Raw genomic sequence first — 23,542 nt, forward strand, 5'->3', positions numbered from 1 at the left:
TCTGACATTAAAAAAAAGGATGGCTTCTCCATGCTGAAGTTGTAGTTCAGTGTCCAGGTAAACACAGAAAATCATGAGTTGCTCTTGGGGGCATTACTCATTAATTCACTGACATTTGGGGTTTTTTATTTCTGATGAGAAAGGTAAAATGAAGATTTGTCACGTAAAGTAAATGGCACTTTTTAAACAGCTTTCTTGAGTTTTTCCGGTTGAATGCATCTATCAAGTTGTAAAGAGAAGAGAATCAAGGCACAATGGATGCCACATGAAATTGACTGTTTTCTTTCTATTAGGACTCCAGGGTTTCAGAGTCATTCACTGTTTACCATTACAATGGACTGAAGCAATCTAATTATAATGAAAAGGTAAGATTTACAATTAAGCCCTACTAACAATTACTAAGCAAAACTGAATATAGTTACAAGGAAAATACTCTTAAGTTGAAACAGACTTTTACAAAGTTATTATTTTGATATTTTTCTTCTAAAATTATATATTTGGAATTGGAAACTCTTTTGTGCTCCTAATTGTATTTGAACTACTCTACTGGATTGTCCAGACCACATCTCTGAAACTCTGCTTTTTTAAAAGAGCACTTCTCACACCTGCTTGTCGTAAGGGGGCTCTGAACTGTAAGGAACAGTGGACATGTAACATACAAGAAGTGCGACTTCAAGATGTAACTCTACATCCAAGTTAGGTTGTTTAGAATTTTTTAATGAATATTTTTAGTAGTCCAGGCTTGTACCAAAGAATGAAGGTTTATTTTGGAGCTATTTACTGAGGAAACAAAGATGACCTGTTTCATTTTTAGTGTTCTTGAAACAAGGGGTATACCAAACACAATATGGCTGCTTCTAAGTTCCTGAAGGAGAATTTAGAGTAAAAGATTGTAAGGCATTAAGAGACATAAGGAACAAGAATGACTTAAGACTTCCTCCGGAAAATATACCTGCTCAGTCTTTGAAATAGCTTGTAGTTAAGTCCTTAAAATTACCCCTGTGAAATCTCCACCAGTTCCATACCTCAGAATGTAAGCAGAAGCATTCAAAGATTACAGTTTTTTTTATTTCATATTTCTATTTCATTAAAAAAAAGAAGTATGTAAAACTTCACAGATTTCATGTGTATCATAACAGGTCCTCTCCTGACCTGGTGAAAATAATCATCTCATCTTCCAGTTTTTGAGCAGGCTGACAGAGTTGGGTTTCCTTTGACAGGTCATGTATGTAGAAGGCACAGCAGTTGTCATGGGCTTTGAAGAACCAATGCTGCAGACAGATGACACTCCTGTGAAGCGCTGCTTGCAGACCAAATGGCCGTACATAGAACTGCTCTGGACCACAGACCGATCTCCTTCCCTAAACTGATGGGTTGTCCATGAACAACATCCAGCTGTTGGATCCTCCAGTGGGGATACGCAATTGGAATTGCTTGGGGAGTGGTATACTTTGACTGTGTGAAGTTATACACTGGTATCATTGAGGAATTGTAAATAATGATTACAAACACTTTTTCAGTGTTAATTGGAATATTTAATTTTTTAATCAGATTGATTTCTATTATAATAGTTTGTCTTTTTTGGCCACTGTAGTACTGTTAATGTGAGTTATCCTAAAAAAAAAAAGCCTACTTATAAAATCTTGCCATTATTTTGCCATCTCATGAAGATTTGAAAAATTCTGATACTGCAGAATCTGCATATTAGATGTCAGATCTTTAAAACATGAAACATATTCAGCTTTCTCAGTCATATAGGCATGTTTTATTATTTTAATTATATTAGCTTACATTACAGTACCATAATGTGTGGACTAGACTGGCCTTTGCACTGGATATGTTTTAATGAGTTTAAATTTTCTGCAGTTTTTCCTAAAATCTAATTTTACCTAAAGAGCTTGCACAATGTGACATAAATATGATACATTTTTAGGAATAAGTATAATTCTTAAATACTCTTTCTTGGCAGTTGTATATTACTGTGGCTTAGTTATTGGGCATGTTAAAAGTGAACAGAAAATCTGAGGAAAAATAGATATATTAATATTTATTTGAACTTGTATAAAAGAAATGTAAAAGCAGCAGAAAGAATTTCTTGTTCTATAATCTTTAAACTATTCAAAACTTACAATATTGCCAAATACCTCCTAATTTGTCCAAACAGCAGTGTAAGCCAGCATTACTGTATGTGTTAAGTGCATGAGAACATCTGCTATTACATTATTATATTCCTTTATTTATTATCAAGTTCTTAGCCCTAAAATAAAATCTTTTCCTTGAATCATATATTATTTAAAGTTTGGTTTACCTGGACTTGTTTGCTGCTTCTCTGAGATGAGGAAAAGGGACCACAGGTTTAGAAATGTCAGCTTTCGAGTTGAATGCATCCTGGGGGAGAAAAAACACACACCAAAAGGTAAATTCTTAACTTCCACAATTACCAAGACCATTCCTTATTTGCAGACTGACAGCAGAGTATCTTAGTATTAAGAGAGTATTTTTGTTAGATTTCTTTTTCTGAAAAAAAAAAATTCCTTTGCAGATAACAATGATTTGAAAAAAATCCTTAGTTTTTCTTAGGAAAACTTTACTCAAAACACAAGTATTCTGCCTTGCAGTGTGGGCTTGACATTAAAAACCTGTGCAACAGTGGTATTACTGCTGAAAAATATAGATAGATTAAGAGAATCTGCTTATCAAGGTGGAACTTGACTTTTCAAAAAAATCTCAAACTTGATAGGTATTTGTTTTAGCTGATTTTGCACATTTAAGATAAATTTCTTTAGACTTCCCCTGACACCTTGGAAGGGGAAAAATTCTTGCTCTTTCTCTTGAATTCTGGTGTCTGTCCTTGGCATGTACTAGAGTACCTCACACCAGATTTTGCACTGAATCATAGCTTGAATCTGTTAGAATATGCATCTTTTTTTTCTAGCCCACTCTCATAAAATTGATGTTCTATCTCACAGGAAAAAAAAAAAAAAGAAAATTAGAAGCTGAGCTGATGTGAGGTCTGCCTTTAGTCTGATTTAAAACTTTTGCTGTACTCCAGAGACATTTAGCTGATGATGGTGTGATACAAGAACCCTCATTCCTGTATCCTTTTTCCTTCATACTGCCTCATTGTTAGAGGCCTGGATTCTGGTTTACTTCATTTATTTTTGGATTACAGAGGCTAACTAACAGTGCTTCGTGGCATTTAGGCAGCTCATCTGAGAGCCTCAGCCAACTGAACCTTTCCAGCCTTTCTTCTGTGATGAGCAAGATGGGAGAGATTCTGCACTTACGGAAATTCACTTTTTGTCCCCTAAAAGAATGTGCTTATTTAGTTGGCAGACTTAAAACAGGCAGGGCCTTAACGTTTGCTACATTTGATTTGCTTTCATAGAAAAAATGTCTAGAAACCTCTATATAGGTTGTTCTGCTCTAAGTGCTGCCTATGCTGCCTATGTATGTATATATTGCAGTTTGCAAATTGAGGCCTAGTCATTAAAATCAGTGCACTCTATGGGATTAAATACATCCTGTAAGTAACCAGAGCAAATTGATAATGCTAACTGTAAGAAAGCATGTGAGCTAAATATGCAATTATATGACATTTTGATTAATACACTAGGGGCTTTTCTGCAGAGTTGTTCAATTTTAATTGCCCAGGAAAGGTCAGTATGTTCTGGAAGACAACTCTTGTCCTAGCTGACAACATGGTGCAGTTAGCAGAATGTTGGACAGTTGTCTGGAAAACTGGTTTTTCTCTCCAATGTCTCAAAACCCTTTGAGACAGAAAATTGTTCAGATACATGTTGGTGTCTTCTTGCTCTAAATTCACTTTCATAAAAAGGGGGGAAGGGAGAGTCCTGGGGTCAGCTGCCAAGTAAATGGTAAAAGAAATTATTTCCACTTCAGTGTATACTGAGGTTTACAGTCAGACACCTTCAAATAACTAAGTAAATAAGCGAAAGACTACGTCTAGTGCTTCATACTAGTCCAGGTGAGTTATATTTGAAAGGCTGAAGGCTAACAAATACATATTTGCTTTGTTGAAGTCTGAACTGTTAAGGTAAGCAGCCAGTACAAACCCAAACATAAATACTCTTATTAGAATCCACACCAAGAGCCCTTTAAAACAGTCAGTCACTTAAATACATGCTAGGCATTTTGGTTTTTGGATACTTCTGAAGTTTTTTTCCTTCAGATAGTTCCAATTTCTCTGGTTCATCTGTATGCTTTCTCTTATCTCTTCAGTTCTTGTGTCGGTGAGTTCAGGTCAAAGAAGCCCAAGATGGGCCTTGATGGAGCAGGCATGTGTGGGAGTCAAAATGCATTGGGGGAGAAGAGTGGCTGTGTCTACACATCAGTTTCCAAGCAGAAACAAGAACCTCCCTTAAGGCCGTGCACTAATTCGCTGTCCAGCTAGATGAGTGTCTGCAGTCAGGCTGTGGACTGCTACTCTGGATGCTCCTGCTTACAAGTAAGGCTGCTCAGCACAAAACTTCTGACATGTTCTGGAGAGCACCTTCAGTTTCCTGCAGCTGTGCCAGCCTTGTGCTGCAGCTCTGCTGCTGGTGATAGCCAGAGATGTAGTGGGAACACTACATCCGCAGCTTCCTCTGCAACATCCCATCCTTTGGAGTCTCACATACAAAGTCTCTGCTTTCACCAGCATGGTAGATTGGCTCATTAGACTCCATTTTACAGTGATTTTTATGCATTAAACTAGTTAATAGCTATAACTAATGAAAAATCAGTATTTCCAGGAGATGTCTTGAAAAGCAACTGATTTTTCTGTAGACTATATGCTTTGATTGATAGATGATTTAATCTGCTCAATCTAAAATGAGCTTAAATGCTTTTCATGTAGGAATGACTTCTGCTAAGATTTTTAACTTGGAGAGTGTTCACAAAGGTAAGGTTCAAAGAGAAATGCTGAACATCTTTTGTCGGCATGTCATCCTGGATTCAGATCCCACAAACTCACTCTCTTTGTAATTCATGGTCACATCCTCATTTCATCCTCTTGTGACACGATAATCAATACAAAATACTGTCTGTGTAGTTGCTCCAACCACAGTTCAGGAGAAGGCTCCCAGCCTACAGAAACAAAGCTAGGAAACAACTGAAAGGTAAGTTTTCCTGTGGGAGTTGGACATTTCAGCTTCTGTAAAGCCATATTTTGAAAATATTTAACAGTAATATTGCCACTAATTTTGATAAGACTTATGTTAAAAGCCCATATGATTCTTTGAATTACTTGTTCCTCTGCTAGCAGGTTGATTACTAAATAATAACATAGATAACATTAAAGCCCTGATAATGGAGGGCTCCTCCTAGAAAATATTAATACTGAAGTTTCACATCAACAAAACTTTCTGTAGAAGATATGGTTCATCTGTTTTTAAGATTGGAAGCACCATGATGACATATTAACATCACCAACTGCACATAATATTAGCTGTAGAAATGCATACCATGAATCTCACATTTTTCTTCATAAATTACTAAATCCCACATCCAGCCTTCCATTTATTCTATAAGGTAGATAATGATTTTTTGACTCTTGGCCAAATGTTCTTATAAAAGCTCTCTGTCCTGGCTCTAGGTGTAGTTCTAGAGCCTATTAAGACTTTTTAGTTAGATATTCAAAGGAGTTGATGTATCAGACCACAGGTATGCTAAAGTGCAAACTTCAGTCTACCAGCAACTGGGGGAGCTGCTTACCTCTTATGCAGTGCAGATCAGTGTGCACTTCAAACATTTCTAAAGTCCGAGGAAAGCAAAATATGAAATGAGCTTCTAGTGATCAGAACAGGTCCAGCTTTAGGGAAACACTGGAAATCCTTAGAAACACAAATTATGTTTTTTGTTTATCTCTTTGAGTTGACTTGGAATATCCTGCATGCATGTGTGTCTACTTAATAGAGAGAGAGGATAAAAAAAAGGAAAAGGGTAAGCGGGGGCGGGGGGGGGACTGCTGTAGGTTAACACTTTGGGGGGGTGAAACGATCTTGAAAGACAGTTCCTTCTTTTCATGCTGCCCTGCCTTCTGCAGGTTTTAGCACTGATAGCCATTTGGAGCAGTTTTTTACATTGTAAAATTTAGCTCAAAACAACCAGATTAGGTGGCATGTATTTCTAACTGAAAGGCAGGTACAAGGGAGCACATGAGAACTGCCGCTGTTCTTGGTTATGCCTCTTCAGCTTCATTTATGTGAACACTCGCCAATCTCCAACTGTGCTAACTACTGAATTTAACTGTTTTGGATGGATCAGTAGAAGATGGGTACAGCACCAGAATGTCCTGCCTTCTCACTTCTGAGTGCCAGTGCTCTGAGCTGCAGTCTGAGCAGTTCTCCAAGCCGCAGAAACTACATTTGTGACACTCAGCCTTGGAACTGATTGCTATGCTAAAAAGGAGCATTATTATTATTGTATTATTTAGCATAAGGCAACACAACTTCTAAATGCCTTCAATCACCATAAGACTGCATGACTGTTAAGGGTAGGTAATCCTAAAGTCATTCAGAAGTACTTCACTTCTGAATTGATTACTGGTTCTTAGATCTCCAAGAGATACTTGTACAATGTAAAGTAATAAAATAATGTCAATGGTCATGTTTCACTATTTAGAAAATAAATTTGGCATAAATATAAGGCAAGCAGAATTAAGGAATATCACAAGCTTGTGGGGACGGCTAAGGGTCACACAGTTAATGCTGAAAATAAACAGTTCTATTTTTGTGAGAAGGAATGTCAGTCTTATCTGAATAATCTTGCCATAAAGCACTTAAAATAAAACAAACAGAAAAGTAACATAACCAGAACCTCACAACAAAACAAACTGCTCTCAACTGCTTTCAGAGGTAGATCTAATGCAGCATGTTTATATTTCTTCTCTATTCTTTTTATCTTTTTCTGATCCTGTTTTGGACATATCTGTGTTATAAATGCTGAAAAACAATTATTTTTCCTTATTGTTACAGAGCTGATTACATGGAAAATAAAATGTTTCTCCTTTTCTTGCTACCTTTGCGTTGGCCAGAGAAAAATATTAATAATACTGTCCCCTCAAGATGTGGGTGTGATGCCACACAGCTTCGTAGGGGAAGGGAGCATTTCAGGCAGTCAGGATTTTCTATATATTCTTAACAAAACCAGTTGAAACTGTTGTGGAGCTCGCACAAGAGAGGAGTTTTACAGCTCCATCCTTTTTAATTACTTTCACGAAGACATTACTAGAGGAGCTTTCTAAAAGCACCGTTCCATTTTTGTGCCACGTTCAATAGGTTATTTCTATGGGAAAAGCGGCACGACACCTGCGCCTGCATGGAGCTGTGCTCGAGGCTCTCCTCTTCGCCAGTGCGAAGTGCCTCCTTCAGCTCATTAAAACTTCACGTAGCCAGGCACCACGGGGGGGAACTTTGAGAGCAACTGAGAAAATAATTGCATCTTCTGACGTGCTCTGAACTCTGTGCCTGGCTCTACATCTTTCCTGTGGTTAGAAGGGGTTTTTTCGTTGCTGGGGTTCTTTGGTTTCTATTTAATAATGACCATGCCGAGCAACCAAATAACAGTCTGACGGAGGTTTACATTTTTTCAATGCACTTCAGTTTCCTTAAAGAGATTTTCAAGTATCAGGCTCTTTAGTTCAAACCCTTGAAAATTATGGAAGTCGAGAGAAATTCAACTCGAAACCACCAGCGCACGCTCCGACATCTCCCCGCGTGAACACTTCCGCCCCACGGCAGCTGCCGGGCGGTCACGGTGCTCCGTGCTTACCGGCGTGTGGCAGGTTGTCCGGCGGAGCCTCGGGCGCTCGCTGCCCGCGGCCGGGGCTGCAGCGGGCCGCCAGGGGGCGCCCGAGCGCGCCTCCTCAGGGGCGAGCGGGGCCGAGCCTCCCGCGCCGCCCCCCGCCCGCGCACGGCGGCCGGACCGCACCTCTCCGCCCGGCTCCGCGCCTCTCCTCTGCGCTCCGCATCTCTGCGCCCCGCTCCGCATCTCTGCGCCCCGCTCCGCTCCGCACCGCACGGCCGCCGCACAACTGCGCTCTGCTCCCCTGCGCCAGCGGGAGCCGGCCGCGGGGGCGGCGAGGATGCTGCCCCTCAGCCGCGGGCGGCCCCGCCGCTGGCAGCGCCGGCTGCTCCTCCTGTCAGCGCTGCTCTGGGCGCCGGCGCTGGTGGCTTTCAACCTGGACGAGGAGAAGCTGACGGTGTACAGCGGCCCCCCCGGCAGCTACTTCGGGTACTCGGTGGACTTCTACATCCCCGACCCCAGCACGTGAGTGCCGCCGCCGGGGGTGGCGGGGCCGGGCCCGGGGAACGCTGTGGGAAGGCGATGGGCGAACGGCGGCGTCGCGCCCGGGGGTGACAGCGCCCATCGCCCGCCCGCCCCGACCGCCCCGGTGACCTCCCGGTGTGTTTCGCAGGGTCAGCGTCCTGGTGGGAGCTCCCAAAGCCAACACCACGCAGCCAGACATCGTGGAAGGAGGAGCGGTGTATTACTGCGCCTGGCCCGCCGCCCGGTGCCGGCAGATCCCCTTCGACAACACCAGTAAGTGCGCGGCTGTCCCGCGGCGCAGCGCGGTCTGTGTCGCGCCGCCGTGCCCGGGTCCCCTCGGCTCCTCCGCGATCTCTGTTCTTGGGTCGCTTTAGTCGGAGTATCTGCACTCGGGTAGAAATCCCGCTCCTGAGAGTCTGAATGCATGTGCTCTTGCAGGGAAGTTTAATGGTCTCCGGAAAAATAACAGGATTGTGACCTCAAGGATCGGTAGTTCATCTTAATAACTGCCTTTTTTTCTTCTTTAATGACGGGTATTTGTGGCAGATTCCTGCTTTTGAAAATGTTTTTGCATGTTCAGAAGGCAAAGCCCCAAAAGCCTTTTCTCACACTTGTCTGAACTATGGAAATAAGAGGATTTCTAGTGTTTGTTGATATTTTCAACTAGGGGATTTCTGGCTGTTCAGATGGATGAAGTGTCTCGTGTGGCATGCTTATATAATTCTATTCAGAAAGCAAGAATTTTGTTTCAGAATACTGAAGTTAGATGCAAACGGATTTAGGCACAATGTGGATAGATTATATCCACTTCCAAAATCCCAAGACAGATGTTTCTTATTTAATTAGAGGGAACACACGTTTTAAACAATTCAAGCTGTTTATGTTTTCTGTTGTCTCTTTATTGGTCTTGAAAATAATTTAAACCTAGTGTTTGCAGAGACTTTAAAACTAATTCCTTTATTTAGGCAGACTTTGACAGCTTGACCATTAAGCAAAATTATTATTCTTTAGGTTATATTTAATCTTCATATTTGTGTTTTATTGAAATGGGAGCACAATACAATTTTTTTTTCTGAAAGCAGAAGTTAAATTAGAAGAGCTCACTTAACTGTAGCAAATAAGCAGTGCAGTTCTTTACTCCTCCCAACTCCAGCCACCCACATCTTTTACTGTGTTAATGTCTAGGAATACTGGTCAGGATGATTGTCCCATTGTGCTGAGCGTTCTTCAAAACAAAATAAGTGATAGTTCATGTGTGTGTATATGGCTACTGGGGCAGGTAAAACTATGTACAGCATCTGGTTGTATATATAAATGGAAATGTGTATAGACAGTATGCATACATTATTTTAATTGTGATATGTCCTGTGTGTACATTTTTAAAATAAAATCAGGGGATAAAGGAGATATTCATGTATTTCCCATCTTACGGTTAGAGAGTTCATGTAACAAAAGTGGAATGTATTATCTACACAAAATAATTTCAAGTTTGAATAGAAAACTTATAGCCAAATGAAAATTCCATCACATTTTTGAAGGGGAGTTTTGAAAAATGTATGAAAATACAGTGATGAAACTAGAAGGACATCTGGCTTTCCTGTGGGAAACTTGAGACAACTCCAAACTCTTGGCAGAGATGTGCTTTTGCAGATACTGTGTTTTGAATAAGGGCACAAAGAAACTGAGGAGTAAGTACATCAATAAGGCTTTGGACTGTATCACACAACTATTCAGCTTGGAATCTCCAAAGGGTGGTTCATTCAGTCTTCCTGAGATTGTTGCGTCCTCCAGATAGAATCCTTGTGGACTGCTGAAGTTAAGCCAGAGTGCAGCTGTGGTGTAGCAGAGATGCACTGTCCTTGTGGGAGGGGTGGCAGCATAGGCAGCTTTAGCAGTGCTGTCCCTGGCTCTCTAATTCTAGTCCCCAGGGCAGTCAAGGTGTCATCTTGCACAGTTAGCAATGTCCTGTAGACAAGGACCCCAGGAAGGCTTGCATGGCTTGTACCACACCCTATTCTTCATTGCCAGCAGCAGAAAGGCCATCTCCAATATACTTTTAGCTGATTTCTGGATGTATATTACATGTAATTTTTTTTCTCTTCCAAAGCCATTATTTACAGGTTCACATTTTCCTTCTTTTCCGCTTTTCTCCTAAGCCGAGTAGTCCACATGAGCTCTGTCCTAGATGAAACTGTTTCAAATAGTCTGTCACACAAAGTTTCTTTTGAAGCCTTTAGCTATGTTATGCCTTCTGGGACATAGATAGGCCTTGGTAAATATGTGGGGTGTTTGCCATGTTCATGACTCCTGTACAGGCATCTCATACTCATTATGCCTTGTCCTACAACATCACTCAGGCATGTTGCTATTCCCATTTTTAATATTTATTCTAATAAACAGAAAAAAGCTTGTCTGGGTTGTCAAAGATCATACTAAAAGTTGATGATGGTACTGGTAACTGACTTGGGAGCTTTTCCTTCTTCCAGTGCCTTTACCACAAGATTTTTCTTTCTTCCAAAACAGAAACACTCAAAAGTTGTTAGAAGACTAGAAGTTCAGTTGTAGCAGCTTTACTATTAAAGATTCATACTTCATGCCTTGTAAAGCTTTGGGAATATTTTCTGAAACAAAACAGAAGAACTACAGAGGCTGCTTTGAAGCTGAAAGATTTCATTTTGATGCATTTTTTATACTAAGCTTCCATTTTTCAATACTTTCTTCTTGACTCTAGCTAAATATTATCTCTTTCAGTTAGATTAGCTAAGCAAAGCACAATAAAAGAAAAAAATACTGAATAATTGGGAGCATTCTGAATTAAGTTCAGAAATAAAAACTGAGTGGAAATGAAAAGAACTGGAAAGGCAGTGTGTACTAACAAATGGATAAAGAATTTGCCAAATTGGCATTTTTCAGCCTCAAATTTCAATGGGGAGGACTTCTGAATTCTAAAAAAATTGTTAAAGTCAAGCATACTCCATATACTATATCTAAAGTTCAATATGTGAAATTGCTTCACATCACAAAAACTAAAATTTTCAATTTTACGTAAAAATTCAAGAGATTAACAAATCCAAGAGGTTGAAAGACAGTGACTTAAATTACATATGACCACAAGGACTCATGTCTTCTTCTTCTGAGGACTGGATACACAAATGCATGTTGCATTCAATGTGAGTTACGTTTTGCCCTTGAAGAGGGAACATCCAGTGTGTGTACTTGGATGATTTTTGGACTTCTACTGCCACAAAAAAGTATCTTAAGTGGGCATCTAATTGGTAAGACTCATATGCAACAGCACCGATTATTTGTGTTTCCACAAAAATAGCACAGCTAACTTCAAGTGAGATTCCTTTGTTTGCCAATGCTTTTGTGTTATTTGTATTAACACTGTTACTATCTTGATACTACTAAATTAAAATAGGGAGGACACTGGCTAGTATTCTGTGATGGCTTTAAGTCAAGATTCTGGACATTTTCAGATATTAAGATGTGGAGTTACTCTGTACGAATTTATAGTTATCATGTATTTTACAGTTATTGAGTTGTTTAACAAATGGGTAGATGTGCCTTGTTAACTAAAAAGAAACAAAATCTCTCTCCACCAACATTTAAGGCTTGTTAAAAGGCAATGATGAATGTGAGCAGGCTCATGAGTCAGGAAACCTAAAGAAGAAAAAGTAATCCATTGAATTTCTAAACTATATTTATTGCCTTAGACAGAGGAGGCATTTGTTCAATAAGTGGTACAAGGGAACCAAGTAAGTGACAGACACCTTAGTTAAAAACTTAGTCTTGCTTAGGTTAATTTTATGATGTTCAGTGCTGAGATAGGATGATTTTTGGTTCTGCAGTGGGTGTTTGGTTGAAGGGATTTGTTTCTTTATTTAGTTATGTAAGTAATATATTTTTATTTTTGCAATAACTAAAGTGTTATTTTAAAATATGTCATTCTATATCCTGAGCCATAGAGTCCCAAAGGGAGAGCATGAGTGCCTGGCTTAACTGAATCTGACATCCTGACACTGGTGGGAGACAACTGCAGTGTTGCCCAGTGAATCAGGGATATGATTCTGCAAGGGATGCACCCAATCACTGGCAAGGTGCCGGTAACCTCCCTCTTACCACACAGACTGTGGCACTCAGTATTAAACTTTACTTTTTGGATCATATAAGCTTTAAATGACAAAAAAAAGTCTTTGTGATTTATGAAGGCCCCTTACTCTTTTTTATTTTTCCTCAGAGGCTAAGATCAGAATACAGATACCACAGTATTCACTGTGTTCCCTGTGAAAGATACAAAAAACCTTTAAAAATGCATGACTAGTGTTGGGAGCCATGTTCAATCATGTTCAAACACAGACTGAGCTCCTTACTGCCAGCCATGATACTCAAAAACAAGACTACTGCTGAAGTCATCTCTGTGGCACTGTGCATGTGTTAGGATGCCCAAGATGGTCTGAATGCTATGGGCAACTGCATAACCTGTGCTAATGTGGAAATGTGTGTGGGGTAAACTACCCTGCTGAGAAGATGGCTTAGTTAGAGTTAGTAGAGGTGCAGGAGTATCTGCAGCTCAGTCCTAAAAGCCACATCACCCAACTGAAATTTCTCTAGAGGAAGTTGTCCCAGATGGTTACTAATTTCTCAGGCCACCCATCTCTGCTCTTCATGGTAGCTAACCCAGAGATGTCCAAAGCAATGAGGTTATTTACTTGCAGTAATTAATCCTATTGATGAATACCATTCCTGACAAGCAACAGAGGGGCTAAGGAAGGAAGGAGGATGCAATTTTGTCATGTAGGATTTGAGCTGACCCATCCATAAGCAAGTCATGTAACCGGACATTCCCTTATGGGTTGGCCAGTGATATGGCCTGCAGCCAGGAAGGGGCTTTAGCAGGAACTCTCTGTGTTTCCTGCTCTTGATACAGCACTGACTCTGCAGTCCCATGTTTGCACTTCTTTAAAGCTCCCTAAATCTGTGTGCCAGGGTCAAGGCTCTGGGAAGAAGCTCAAAGCACTGCCCCTGAGAGCACAATGGGTGCTTTAACCTGCTCCATTGCAGCAGGGAACTGAGATAAAGTATAATGGAAGGGCTTTTAGTATCCCCTTACTCCAGGATATATAGATTGAAGGGCAGTAACTCTTCTCCCTTGTTTCCCTACTTTGTGAAGCTGTCTGGTTGCATTGCAGTGTAAGGCTGTGATACTCTGAAACTCAATGAGAGGACAGGGAAACAAGCGTTGGCATCATATTAAAGGTTTGTGGTCTGTCTTTCCTCTCTTACCTACACAAAGCTAACTTCTTTTCAGTTTCTTCTGTATGAAATGGGTTTACAATGACTATTTTTGCATTAACACTGAGGTAGAATTACCTCAAGTCCTTGTTTCAGCTGCGTGCTCTTCCATTCAGCTGCCAGGAGAGGTAGTAGGAGAGCAATATCAAGAAAACTTTCTCCTCTCTTGGTTAACTAGGCAACTTCTGAACCAATTGAAGCATCTTGCAGGTAGAAGCAGATCTAAATACTCCCTAAAGTGCACTATTGCATTTGAAATCTGATAAAAAGCTAATAGTTCAGATTTTGGAAACTCATTATTAGGGTCACTTTTAATTGTAATACTTAATAGGCTGCATTAAATTCTTATATTTTAAATTAGGTCCTGAAGGCAGAATTTCAGATACCACTTCCCTTAAATTTCCAGAACACACTGGAGTGTTTTCTTTTCTATCAGTTATCTCTACCGGTTTTACTAAAATAGGCTATATTTTTCTAAACTAGCTGGAAAAAAATCTAAACAGGCTCTGAAGAGGAGCAGGGAAGGGGGATGTAAATCAGTTCTGACCAAGTGTGCAGTTGATAAAAAACATGAGCTAATCTGGCCAGCAGTTGAGCTGATTCTAACAGAACCCAGGTACTATATAAGGAGATTCTGGGACTTGAGAGCTTTAGTATTCTGGGACTTCAGAGCTTTAGTTACATGAAGAAATCATTTGCGGTGGAGATAGTCAGATTCTGGGGAAAGCTCAGAATCCTGTTATAAAACTGAATTTGCATCTCAAGAGAAATATCTGAGAGAACTTTGTTGTACTTTTAAATGTTGACACATTTTAGTCCACTATGCCAGTAAGACCTTATCTGGAATGTCATGGTTGACTTGTAGCATTCTGATTTATAATAGACCCTCATGAGTTTCTTTTGTAAGTCTCAGCCCTATCTGAAGAAAGGAAAAAATACTCCTAGCTATGTTAGTTCAAGCCCTAAGGTCTTAATTTGATTTTGATCAGATTGTATTTAGGGAAAAAATCCTACTGGGTTTGATTTTCTTTAAATTTTGTTTTTTTTTTTTTGGAGGGGGGAGTTGTGTGTATGATTCATGGAATGTCCAAGTAAAACTGTCTAGATATTATCTATTAAATTAAAATGACTCATATGAATAGCAGCTAAGCTGCAGTAGAAACCAGATATAAAGTAGATGGTTGCAGAACCAGATAAATCTAAATATAGAAGCAACTCTTCTCATCATGACAGCATTTTGCATACCCTTACTATTTCTCCACTTCAGAGTCCGTTTTCCGCCTAAGCATTAATTTAAAGCAATTGTTGGCCTAGTTCCCTAGATCATACCTAGAGTTTAGCTTTGCATTTGAGTTCAGTCTCTGTGGTGAGGGTCTAATATCAATGACACTGTGAAAGTTACTTAGTTACCTTTGCTTTATAACGGGTGGTACCATTGGGCTCTTATGTTAGTGATGCGGTGGTAGGATTGTCAAGATTACCTTTTTTCCCTCATTTCTAGAATATGGAAGCAAGTATTTTAGGACCATTTCCTCTCCCTCTTCCCTTCTGTAAGCCAGAACATAATGACACAGCAAAACTGTTCTCTGAGTTAACTGTGTTTGCTCAGAGCCTTTTGTCACCATCTTTTGAAACCACCTTAGAGGGGGAGAGCCACAGTCTCTCTGAGGAATCTCTTCTGGTGCTTAAGATTTATTCAGAAATTCCCTTGCTGCAACTTGTGTCTTGTTGCTCCTTTTCCTTTTGCCACATACCTCAGATGGGAGTTTGGCACTCTCTTCTCTCTACCTATTGAACACTGGATGAAGCACAAATAAATCATCCTTTTCTTTCTCTTCTTTGGGCCAAACATCTGCAAGGCGTGATGTCTCAGAACTGTACATAACATTCCAAGTCTTGTCTCCATGTCAGGGATATTAATTTTCCTTTACCTCTATAGATTTATAGGAATATTTGTTTGTTTTATATGTTTGTATTCACATTTTATACAAATATGGGTAGATTTTGATAATTGTTCACCTCTATGCTGTGTATGCATAATTACGTAAAAATGTATTAAATCCATGTATTATATTTTACCTATATTTTTAATATGATTGATGTACATAGATACGTACACAGATATATCAAAATAGGTATTTGAAAGGGGTTTGCCATCATGGATGTAGGCCCAGATGTGAGGGCAGAGTGTAGCTGAACCTGCTGCAGATGCCTGGTTAATGGACATCTGTGTTTATCCAGGACACACAGGCAAGTAGACCCAGAGCATTTAGATATAATACTTTTCAAAATTCCAGAATGGTGAAAACTTATGTGAAAGAGCTGCAGGTGTATTACATAGACAGATATTTTGCATTGACTAGAAACATTGTTTTCCTGTGTTAAATTTGATTAAAATATTTTCACAGAATCATTTAAATTGGAAAAGACCTCTAAGATCATGGAGTCCAACCTTTGAATGATCACCACCTTGATTTGCTTTTGTTCGTTTGAGTATTTTTAAATTGTAAAAGATGCTGCATTTTTTACTTACGATTTTCAAGACCTGAATGAGTTACACTAAGTAATAACCAGTGTTTGCCCATACATCTCTTATGCAGATAATAATTAGTATAAAAAAATATTGGTAAGGGAAATATTTGGTTCATGCCTGTTAAGCTGTTTATGATATGTTGACTTAGTGACTTAGAGGAGACCAACTCCCATAGAAAACATCAAATTTACTCTAATGTGTGTAAATTATGGATTTTGCACTAATATTTGCTCTAGATTTAGGTTTTAATTCCTACAAGTGAATCTGTGCTATTGCTCTTAACATAGGTTTGTTTTTTGCTGTCCAAACTCAAATTTGTCCAGCTATCGTTTTGGCAATGTAAGGGGCTTTTTTTTTCTTTTTTTCCTGTTTGGTAGCCCCTAGGTACCTCAACTAAAAAACTCGGTGAAGGAATGCTGGTTTTAATAATCATGCTTCTGTATTTCCAGAGCTGCTTCTGAATCTGGATTGCAGGGCAATACCATGTATAGGAGTCGTGGTTCCTGCAGTAGAAAATGAGGTGCTTTGGGTTTGCTGAAATGCAATTTAAGGATGTCCTCATACCTAAATTTATATTTATAAATCTCTCTGCTCCGCATGTTCCTGGTTGTCTGGGCCTTAGTCTGCAATACCGTCTTAGGCAGTATGATTATGAGTGACTCCAGAGCTGTGTCTCAAGCCAAATTTGCAAGTCATACAGACTGTTAACCATCTGGAACAGCTCCTGGGCTGGCTCTGAAGCAATCCAGCTGGTACTCAGGCACTCCTTGGACCTCTCTGTGGACAGGCTCAGGCGTTGTGTGCCCAGCCCAGCTGCTGCCTTGTACTCTTGCTATCCTTGCACTAGTGTCACATATCATGATACAAGATAGCCTGGACTCCTTCTTAAGGGCGGCCAGGCATTCTCCTCCAGAAGAGAAGATGACATGTGAATGCAGCCTGAATTCCCATGAAGTTTTTGCTCCTCACAAAAATATGGGTAGAGGTACAGTATAAACTTAGCCTGTGGGTCTCAGATGCCCATAAATAGCCCAAAGACAGCTATTTCCCTATCATATAATGGTGTTGTCAGGATACAGACATGCTACTTTTTGAAATGCCTAGTGTCTTGGTTTAGACAGACAGGTATCTGCCAGGGAAGATTGGAGTCTCCCTTGGAATGTAAGACGCCCTCTCCCTTTCCAAATTATTATAAACTTGCAATTAAAAGGCTGTCAGGCAAAGATTTTGGGACTAGGTATAGCAGTTCTTTCCCAGGGATATTAAAAATACAAATATTGTAGTACAAAGGAATAAGCAAACAAACAAGAAATCCTAGAAAACACTAGAAGGCAGAGTCAGAAATACAACCTGACACCCTGTTGGTCAGGGTGTTAGAAACAGTCCAAAAAGTAAATGCTCCTAGAGTGGCAGATGTGGTCCTGTTGGAAGCAGAGATGATCCTGTGGAGGCAAGGGTCCAGAGATGGGTCCAGTCTTCCTTCAGGAGTCCCGTGGGAACACTGGATGTCTGGTGACACTTGTGGCTCCTTTTTATCTAAATGGAAATGATTTGGTTTCTCCTCCCTGGGTAGAGCATCTCACAACAGTATGATGTAATGTGTCATGTCGCTGATGAGCTTTAATGGCCCATTAACAAAAGATATCCCCATGGAGGGAATGTGAGGGTGAGCAGAGATAAGAAACAATGCCCCCACTTGGTTTTAACAGCTGGCTCGTTGTCAGCATGCTCCCTCCTGGAGTTACAACAGATAAAAAACCCTGCCTCCCCCCCAGCTGGGTTTCAACAGATGGAATAGAATATATTTTTTTTAATTGAAAAAACCCAAGACATTATATAATGCTGATTTGAGGAATGTACAGATTTATTTTTTTTTAAACTGGATTGGGATTTATCTGGGTAAATAAATAGTCTTTGTCTGAGTCTAATCTAAGATGGTCATCCATGTCTATTTACAGTTGGTTAAAAAAAAAGGTACTTTAGGTACTTTTAGGCCATGTTTCTTCTGACCTCCTCAGAGTTTTGCTTTAGGAGGAAAAGAACTGGCTTAGATCATGTCCTCAGATATAAGTGAGTGACTAGCTCAGAAGTGGACAACTCCAGCAGGGCAAAGTAATGACAGCTGGTGTGTATTCAGACAAGTTAGTTGTGTATATTACTTTATTTTGCTAAAGTTGCATGGAAAGCAGTATATGTTTTATAGCATTCTTAAGTACTGATTAGCTGTTGTATACAAAATACTAAACTCTTTTTTAAGGTACAGCCTTAGAAACTGGGAATATGACTCCATAGATCTAGCAGGGATGCTGAACGAAAGTGATGAAAAAATCTCTATCAAAAGAGATTCATCTAGGGAAAGAAAACCTATTTGTTGATATGTATGTCTATGGTATTTTTCAAATTATTTTATAATGAAAATCCCAAGTCGCATGATGAAGGATTCCTACTACACCATATGCCACTAAATGAGGTGGGATTGTGCATGTGTGTATGTACAGTTCTTGCAGATTTACTGGTAAATTCAGCTGTTGTTTGATAAATCCTGCAAATGGTTGTCTAAGTTTTAAAATTTAACTTCTTTTCAAATGTTGGTATTCTTTGCCAGTAGACAAGTATGTTGTTTTGATTGAAAATGTAATCTCCTTGTAAGTTAGAATACAGGCCATAAGTATCCTCAAAGCCAGGCTAGCATTGGCTGCTGTAAGCTGGCCGTGGCTGATTTTCAAGCTTGAAAAGCTTTGTTTCTATCAAGACCCCATCTGTGGACATTGATCATATTCAGATCTGCTGGAGCATTAAAAAAAGAAACCTTTAAATTCTGAATGGGTCTGGCTCCACTAGAAAAAATAATCAAAAATAGTGTTGCCAACAACTAGGTAGGAGCTGGCAGCGCCTGCCATGCTGTGTATCAAATACACTGTCTCTCACATCCACACAAGTTTAGGCCTAACTTCAATAAAATGTATCTTTAAAATGAATGCTTTTAGAGTAGTTTTAAATTGTACTTTGTGAATTTAAAAGCTAAATATTCCTGAATTTTATCTCTCTGAGCATGAACTTCAACAGTAGCTGCCATAATCGGTGCAGCACAGAAGCAAAGATGTACAAAGGAAGATGTTTCCTTAGAGACTTTCGGAGTTTAAAAGATTCATTCTCATTCAGCTTTCCTTCATGTTTATTAGGAAAAAATACAGACATAATATCCAAGTATGATGAATTTTTCTTTCTAGTTCAGTTTATAACATTTATGAGTTTACCATAAGCTGAAATCAGTGGTGAGCTGACATCCTAGAAAACATTCAGGTATCTCCTGTATTCCTTCTGGACAAATGCCAAGGAGTGTTGACTTTTTAAAATGTTTGCTGTATTTTTTCTCAGTTATTTAAAAATATGTGTAAATCCTTAGAATATGATCTCACGCTACTTTTTTTTTAACATTCCAAGGTATACAGTGGTTTTATTTTTACTTAGAGTGACTAAAAAGGATTGATTCTTCTGAAATCCCTCCTGATAGGAACCAGAAACAAACATAAGGGAATGCAGATACAAGAGGGTAGGAGTAATGCCCTGCTTATGTATAAATTGAAAAGTTCATTAGGAATGATTGGTAAGAGAAGAACATAGCTCATGAACATATGGGAAATAAGTTTACTTCAGAGAGCTGAGGGTGAAGGGAAGGGATGTCTGCTTTTTATTAAAACCTGAAATGCATTATAATTGGCCTGAATCTTTGCCCAGATGGCTTCTCTTATGCTGACATCTGTGGAAGTGTATATAAAGCAACATTAGGAAGCTGTCTCTTGTGACAGTGTGTACATATGTAATTCTCTTAAAAACTAAGTCCTTTGCTATCTGTAGTGTTGGTCTTTGAATAAGCATGCTGAGAAATGTCATTTGTTTGACAAAAACTAATTATGGAACATGCTTTTTGCATGGAAAGTTTCTACCACATCCGAGAAAACTTTTTAGGGCTTTTCACCTATTTTTGTAGATTCTTGTTCTTTCTTCACCATAAATTCCAAGTAAACTCTTTTGGGGGGTGTGAAACACAGCATTTCTTATTCCAGTCCTGTGGGGTTTTTTTCATAAAGTTTCAGTGTTACTATTTTGAATTTTTTAGTGTAAATTTAAGCTGTTTTCTGCTGACCAGTGAAAAGGTTAAATGATAATAAGTTCATTTCCTATTGAATGGGTTGGAGGATGACAAAGAGATGCAATGATATATATATCTGTTAATCTGTTCAAAATTCTATCCTTGTGTTAAAAATAAGCTGTCAATGCTTCTTTCTTTGGCAGACAACAGGAAAATTAAAGTCAATGGCACCAGGGAACCTATTGAATTTAAGACAAATCAGTGGTTTGGGGCAACAGTGAAAGCTCATAAAGAAAAAGTTGTGGTAAGTCTTATGCACTTGGTATTTATTTGGAGATGTTTATTTTTCTCAAATGTATGTGTTTAATAGCTTTCTATACATACATTATGGAAATAACTCTGATTATGCATGAATTATAAATCAGAGTATGTATATAATTCAAAAAAAGGCAGCCTATAAAATCAGGTTGAACTGATCAAATGAAGATGATCCTGCTGCCATGTGAAAACAGCAGAATGTCATATTGTTGTGGAAGTGAATGATTTTTTTTACAGATAATGGACATATTTCAGAGATACACAGAAACTGATAGCTGTATGCTATAAAAATATTCAGTATTATGAAGATATATTTGGAGTGTTAAATGCAGAATATACTGAAATTTCATGTGTTGGAATGTAATGAAATGTTATAAAGCCAAGAACCTCTGAAGTTCAATTAGAAAAATACTTAACTCTTTTGTCATATTTTCATTGTTTTGAACACCTGTGTCATAGTCATGGTGAAACAGCTGCAAAAAAAAGCTGATAAAAACAGCTGATAAAAAAGCTCCAAATCAAGATGACTATGAAAATACAGTATCTGTTTTCCAGTTTCACTGCACCTTTAACCTGTATTGATAGAGGCCCAGCAGTGGACAGGTATTTTTATTGCCTGGTAAGGTGATGGTGATGCTTTCAATTGCAGTAAGGTTTACATTAAAAACAGCACTGAAGTAATTTTGATAAGAATAATTGGTTTGGTTATTAGCTTTACTAGTTTTTACAATTACGAAACAAAAAAATTCCTTGGGATTGGATTAAAACTTGCAATTACTACTTAAAAAGTAGTCATAAGGGAGGAAGTATTGGAAGGAAATGCTTTCCCCTATATTGTATCCCTTGTGGTTAACCTACAGAAGAATTTTGAAATGAAACAGGTAAACCTATTCATCACCCTATTCTGCTACAGAGCTAAATAAACATAAAAATTCTAAAAAAAATCTAAAAATAGATGAACATTTTTAATTTTCTGTACTCTACTAAACAATTCACAAGTTGAGATTAAATACTTCTTTACCGCCATTTGCGAAATCTTAATCAAGTGAGTAGAAAAAGTCTTCAACACATGTGCTGTGTCTGTACTGACCAAACTTAATTTATTTCGGGTATCTTTTCTCAGAATCTGAAACTGAGGTATAGTCAACACTTTTCAGGCAAAAATTTGGACAGCAAACCTGGAAAACTTTGTCTGTTAAGCTTTGTAAGCTAAGAGAAAAAGAAAATGTCATCAAACTGTAAGGAACTTGTTTTTTAAGCTACAGATTTAATAGTAAACTGGATTAAGTCAACATTTATGATTATATTGTTCTTGTTTCAGTCCATTTGGCTTGATGTCAAATGTAACAAAAATCACCCCCATAGGACACATACTCCTCCTTGCTGCCCTCTGTTCTTGCTCTCTGTCTCAATATGCAAGGTTTCCTAGGCAGGGGTGTGTGAAGTGTCCCTATTTCTGATGCCATTACTCCACAAGCTCTGGGTGGTGGTAAACTCTGAGTAGCACTGTGGTTCTTAAAGCTGATACTGATTGCAGAACAAAGGCTAATACAATATTGTAAATAATAGCAATACCTTGCTAGAGGTAGACAGGTTTGTAATTGAAAGAGTAGGCAGGACAGGAATGAAGGATTTGTTATCTTACAGAGGCAAGGTTGCAGGGAGAGGTAGTGTCTTCATGCTCCCAGGCAATGAAAAGTTTCAGGGCACAGGAAACTGTGAGGAATGACTTGCAGACCTGAGAGCTTATTGTTCTTACTTTTAGCATTATCTGGATTACCTTCAAAAAGATAATGCTCCTATCTTGATACACAAGTTGTGTATCTTTTATCTTTACTCTGTCGTATTTGTAGCACCACTGCTATAACATGGAAGATTAAATATCTAGCCAAAACTTCCTTAGCAAAAAACTATTAACTCAGACTTATGAATGCCTTATAACTGTATCCTGTCTATGAAGATTTAAACCAGGGGCTTATAAGGAGGCAGACACCCTGATGATTGCGATTGACCACATGACAACAACTTGACAAATCTGCTAAGTGGAGTCTATTCTGCTTCTATGCCCATTATCTTAGGACATACAAGGACAGAACTGGGATTGCCTTCAGCCACATATATGTGATATGCATCTTAAATTATGGGATCAACTCCTGTGCAATGAGAAGTAATAGCGCAAACATATTACTTGTGAAGGAGACTTAGAGGGTATTTGTAACATGGCTTAAATGTGACTCGTAGTCCCTGACAGATTTTACCTGCCAAGGGCTGTGAGTGAAACATCAGTGTTTTTCAGGTTGTTATGAAATTATATGAAGCAGTGGTTCTGCATTTTCTTGCCTTGTGATCATTGCTATATGAATGATACCACACCAGAGAGAATCCTTGTACACAGCCTATTAAAAATTATATTTGCCAATTGCAAGAGTGTGTGAAAGTATGTGTGTTTTCTGGTTTGTGTTTCTGTTTTTATAGGCTTGTGCTCCTTTGTATCATTGGAGAACCCTTAAAGACAGCCCTGAGAAGGACCCTGTTGGTACCTGCTATGTAGCAATTCAGAACTTCAGTGCCTATGCTGAATATTCACCTTGTCGCAACAGTAAGTATTAATATGAACAGTTGTGTTGAAGGAATTGGTTTTGCACTGAGGGTTTTCATTCTTTCAGTCTTCACACCACTGAGTCTTGGCTGAATGAAGGTTGCTATATGATGTTATTGCATTGAATGAGGGTGTAAAGAAAAATTAACATTGAACTATATGCCTACAATTAGATGTTTATTGTATAATAATTTGAAAGAGAAGAAACTAAGTAAATTAAGTGTGTGAAGTTACAGTAATCAGGTATAATTGGTTCAATTTTTGTGGCTTTAAAACATAGCAAACAGATCCAGATAAGAACCAGACAGCATATTAAACCAATTATCCATACTTACGCTGAGTATAAATGTCTCATCACAAGGTCACGGTTTGAAGATCAGACCCTGCATAGAAACACACAAGCCTGCATCATCACTCATACCAATATCATCCA

General features: G+C 38.8%; 2 protein-coding genes across 3 annotated transcripts in view; both read left to right on the forward strand.

Moving 5' to 3' along the window:
- MINDY3 (MINDY lysine 48 deubiquitinase 3) overlaps positions 1-2,286 on the forward strand; it is a 49,122-nt gene extending 46,836 nt beyond the window's left edge. For both annotated transcript variants that reach the window (XM_066316788.1, XM_066316794.1), the window contains 2 exons: positions 294-365; positions 1,221-2,286. In XM_066316788.1, coding sequence (XP_066172885.1) covers positions 294-365; positions 1,221-1,370 — 222 coding nt within the window. In that variant the 3' untranslated portion in view covers positions 1,371-2,286. The remainder of the gene's footprint in view (positions 1-293; positions 366-1,220) is intronic.
- Positions 2,287-8,086: 5,800 nt separating this feature from the next.
- ITGA8 (integrin subunit alpha 8) overlaps positions 8,087-23,542 on the forward strand; it is a 112,171-nt gene continuing 96,715 nt past the window's right edge. The window contains exons 1-4 of the mRNA XM_066316781.1: positions 8,087-8,271; positions 8,420-8,544; positions 20,396-20,496; positions 22,986-23,109. Coding sequence (XP_066172878.1) covers positions 8,087-8,271; positions 8,420-8,544; positions 20,396-20,496; positions 22,986-23,109 — 535 coding nt within the window. The remainder of the gene's footprint in view (positions 8,272-8,419; positions 8,545-20,395; positions 20,497-22,985; positions 23,110-23,542) is intronic.

The sequence above is a fragment of the Sylvia atricapilla genome, chromosome 1 (genome assembly GCF_009819655.1).
Source record: "Sylvia atricapilla isolate bSylAtr1 chromosome 1, bSylAtr1.pri, whole genome shotgun sequence".
Classification (NCBI taxonomy): Eukaryota; Metazoa; Chordata; class Aves; order Passeriformes; family Sylviidae; genus Sylvia; species Sylvia atricapilla.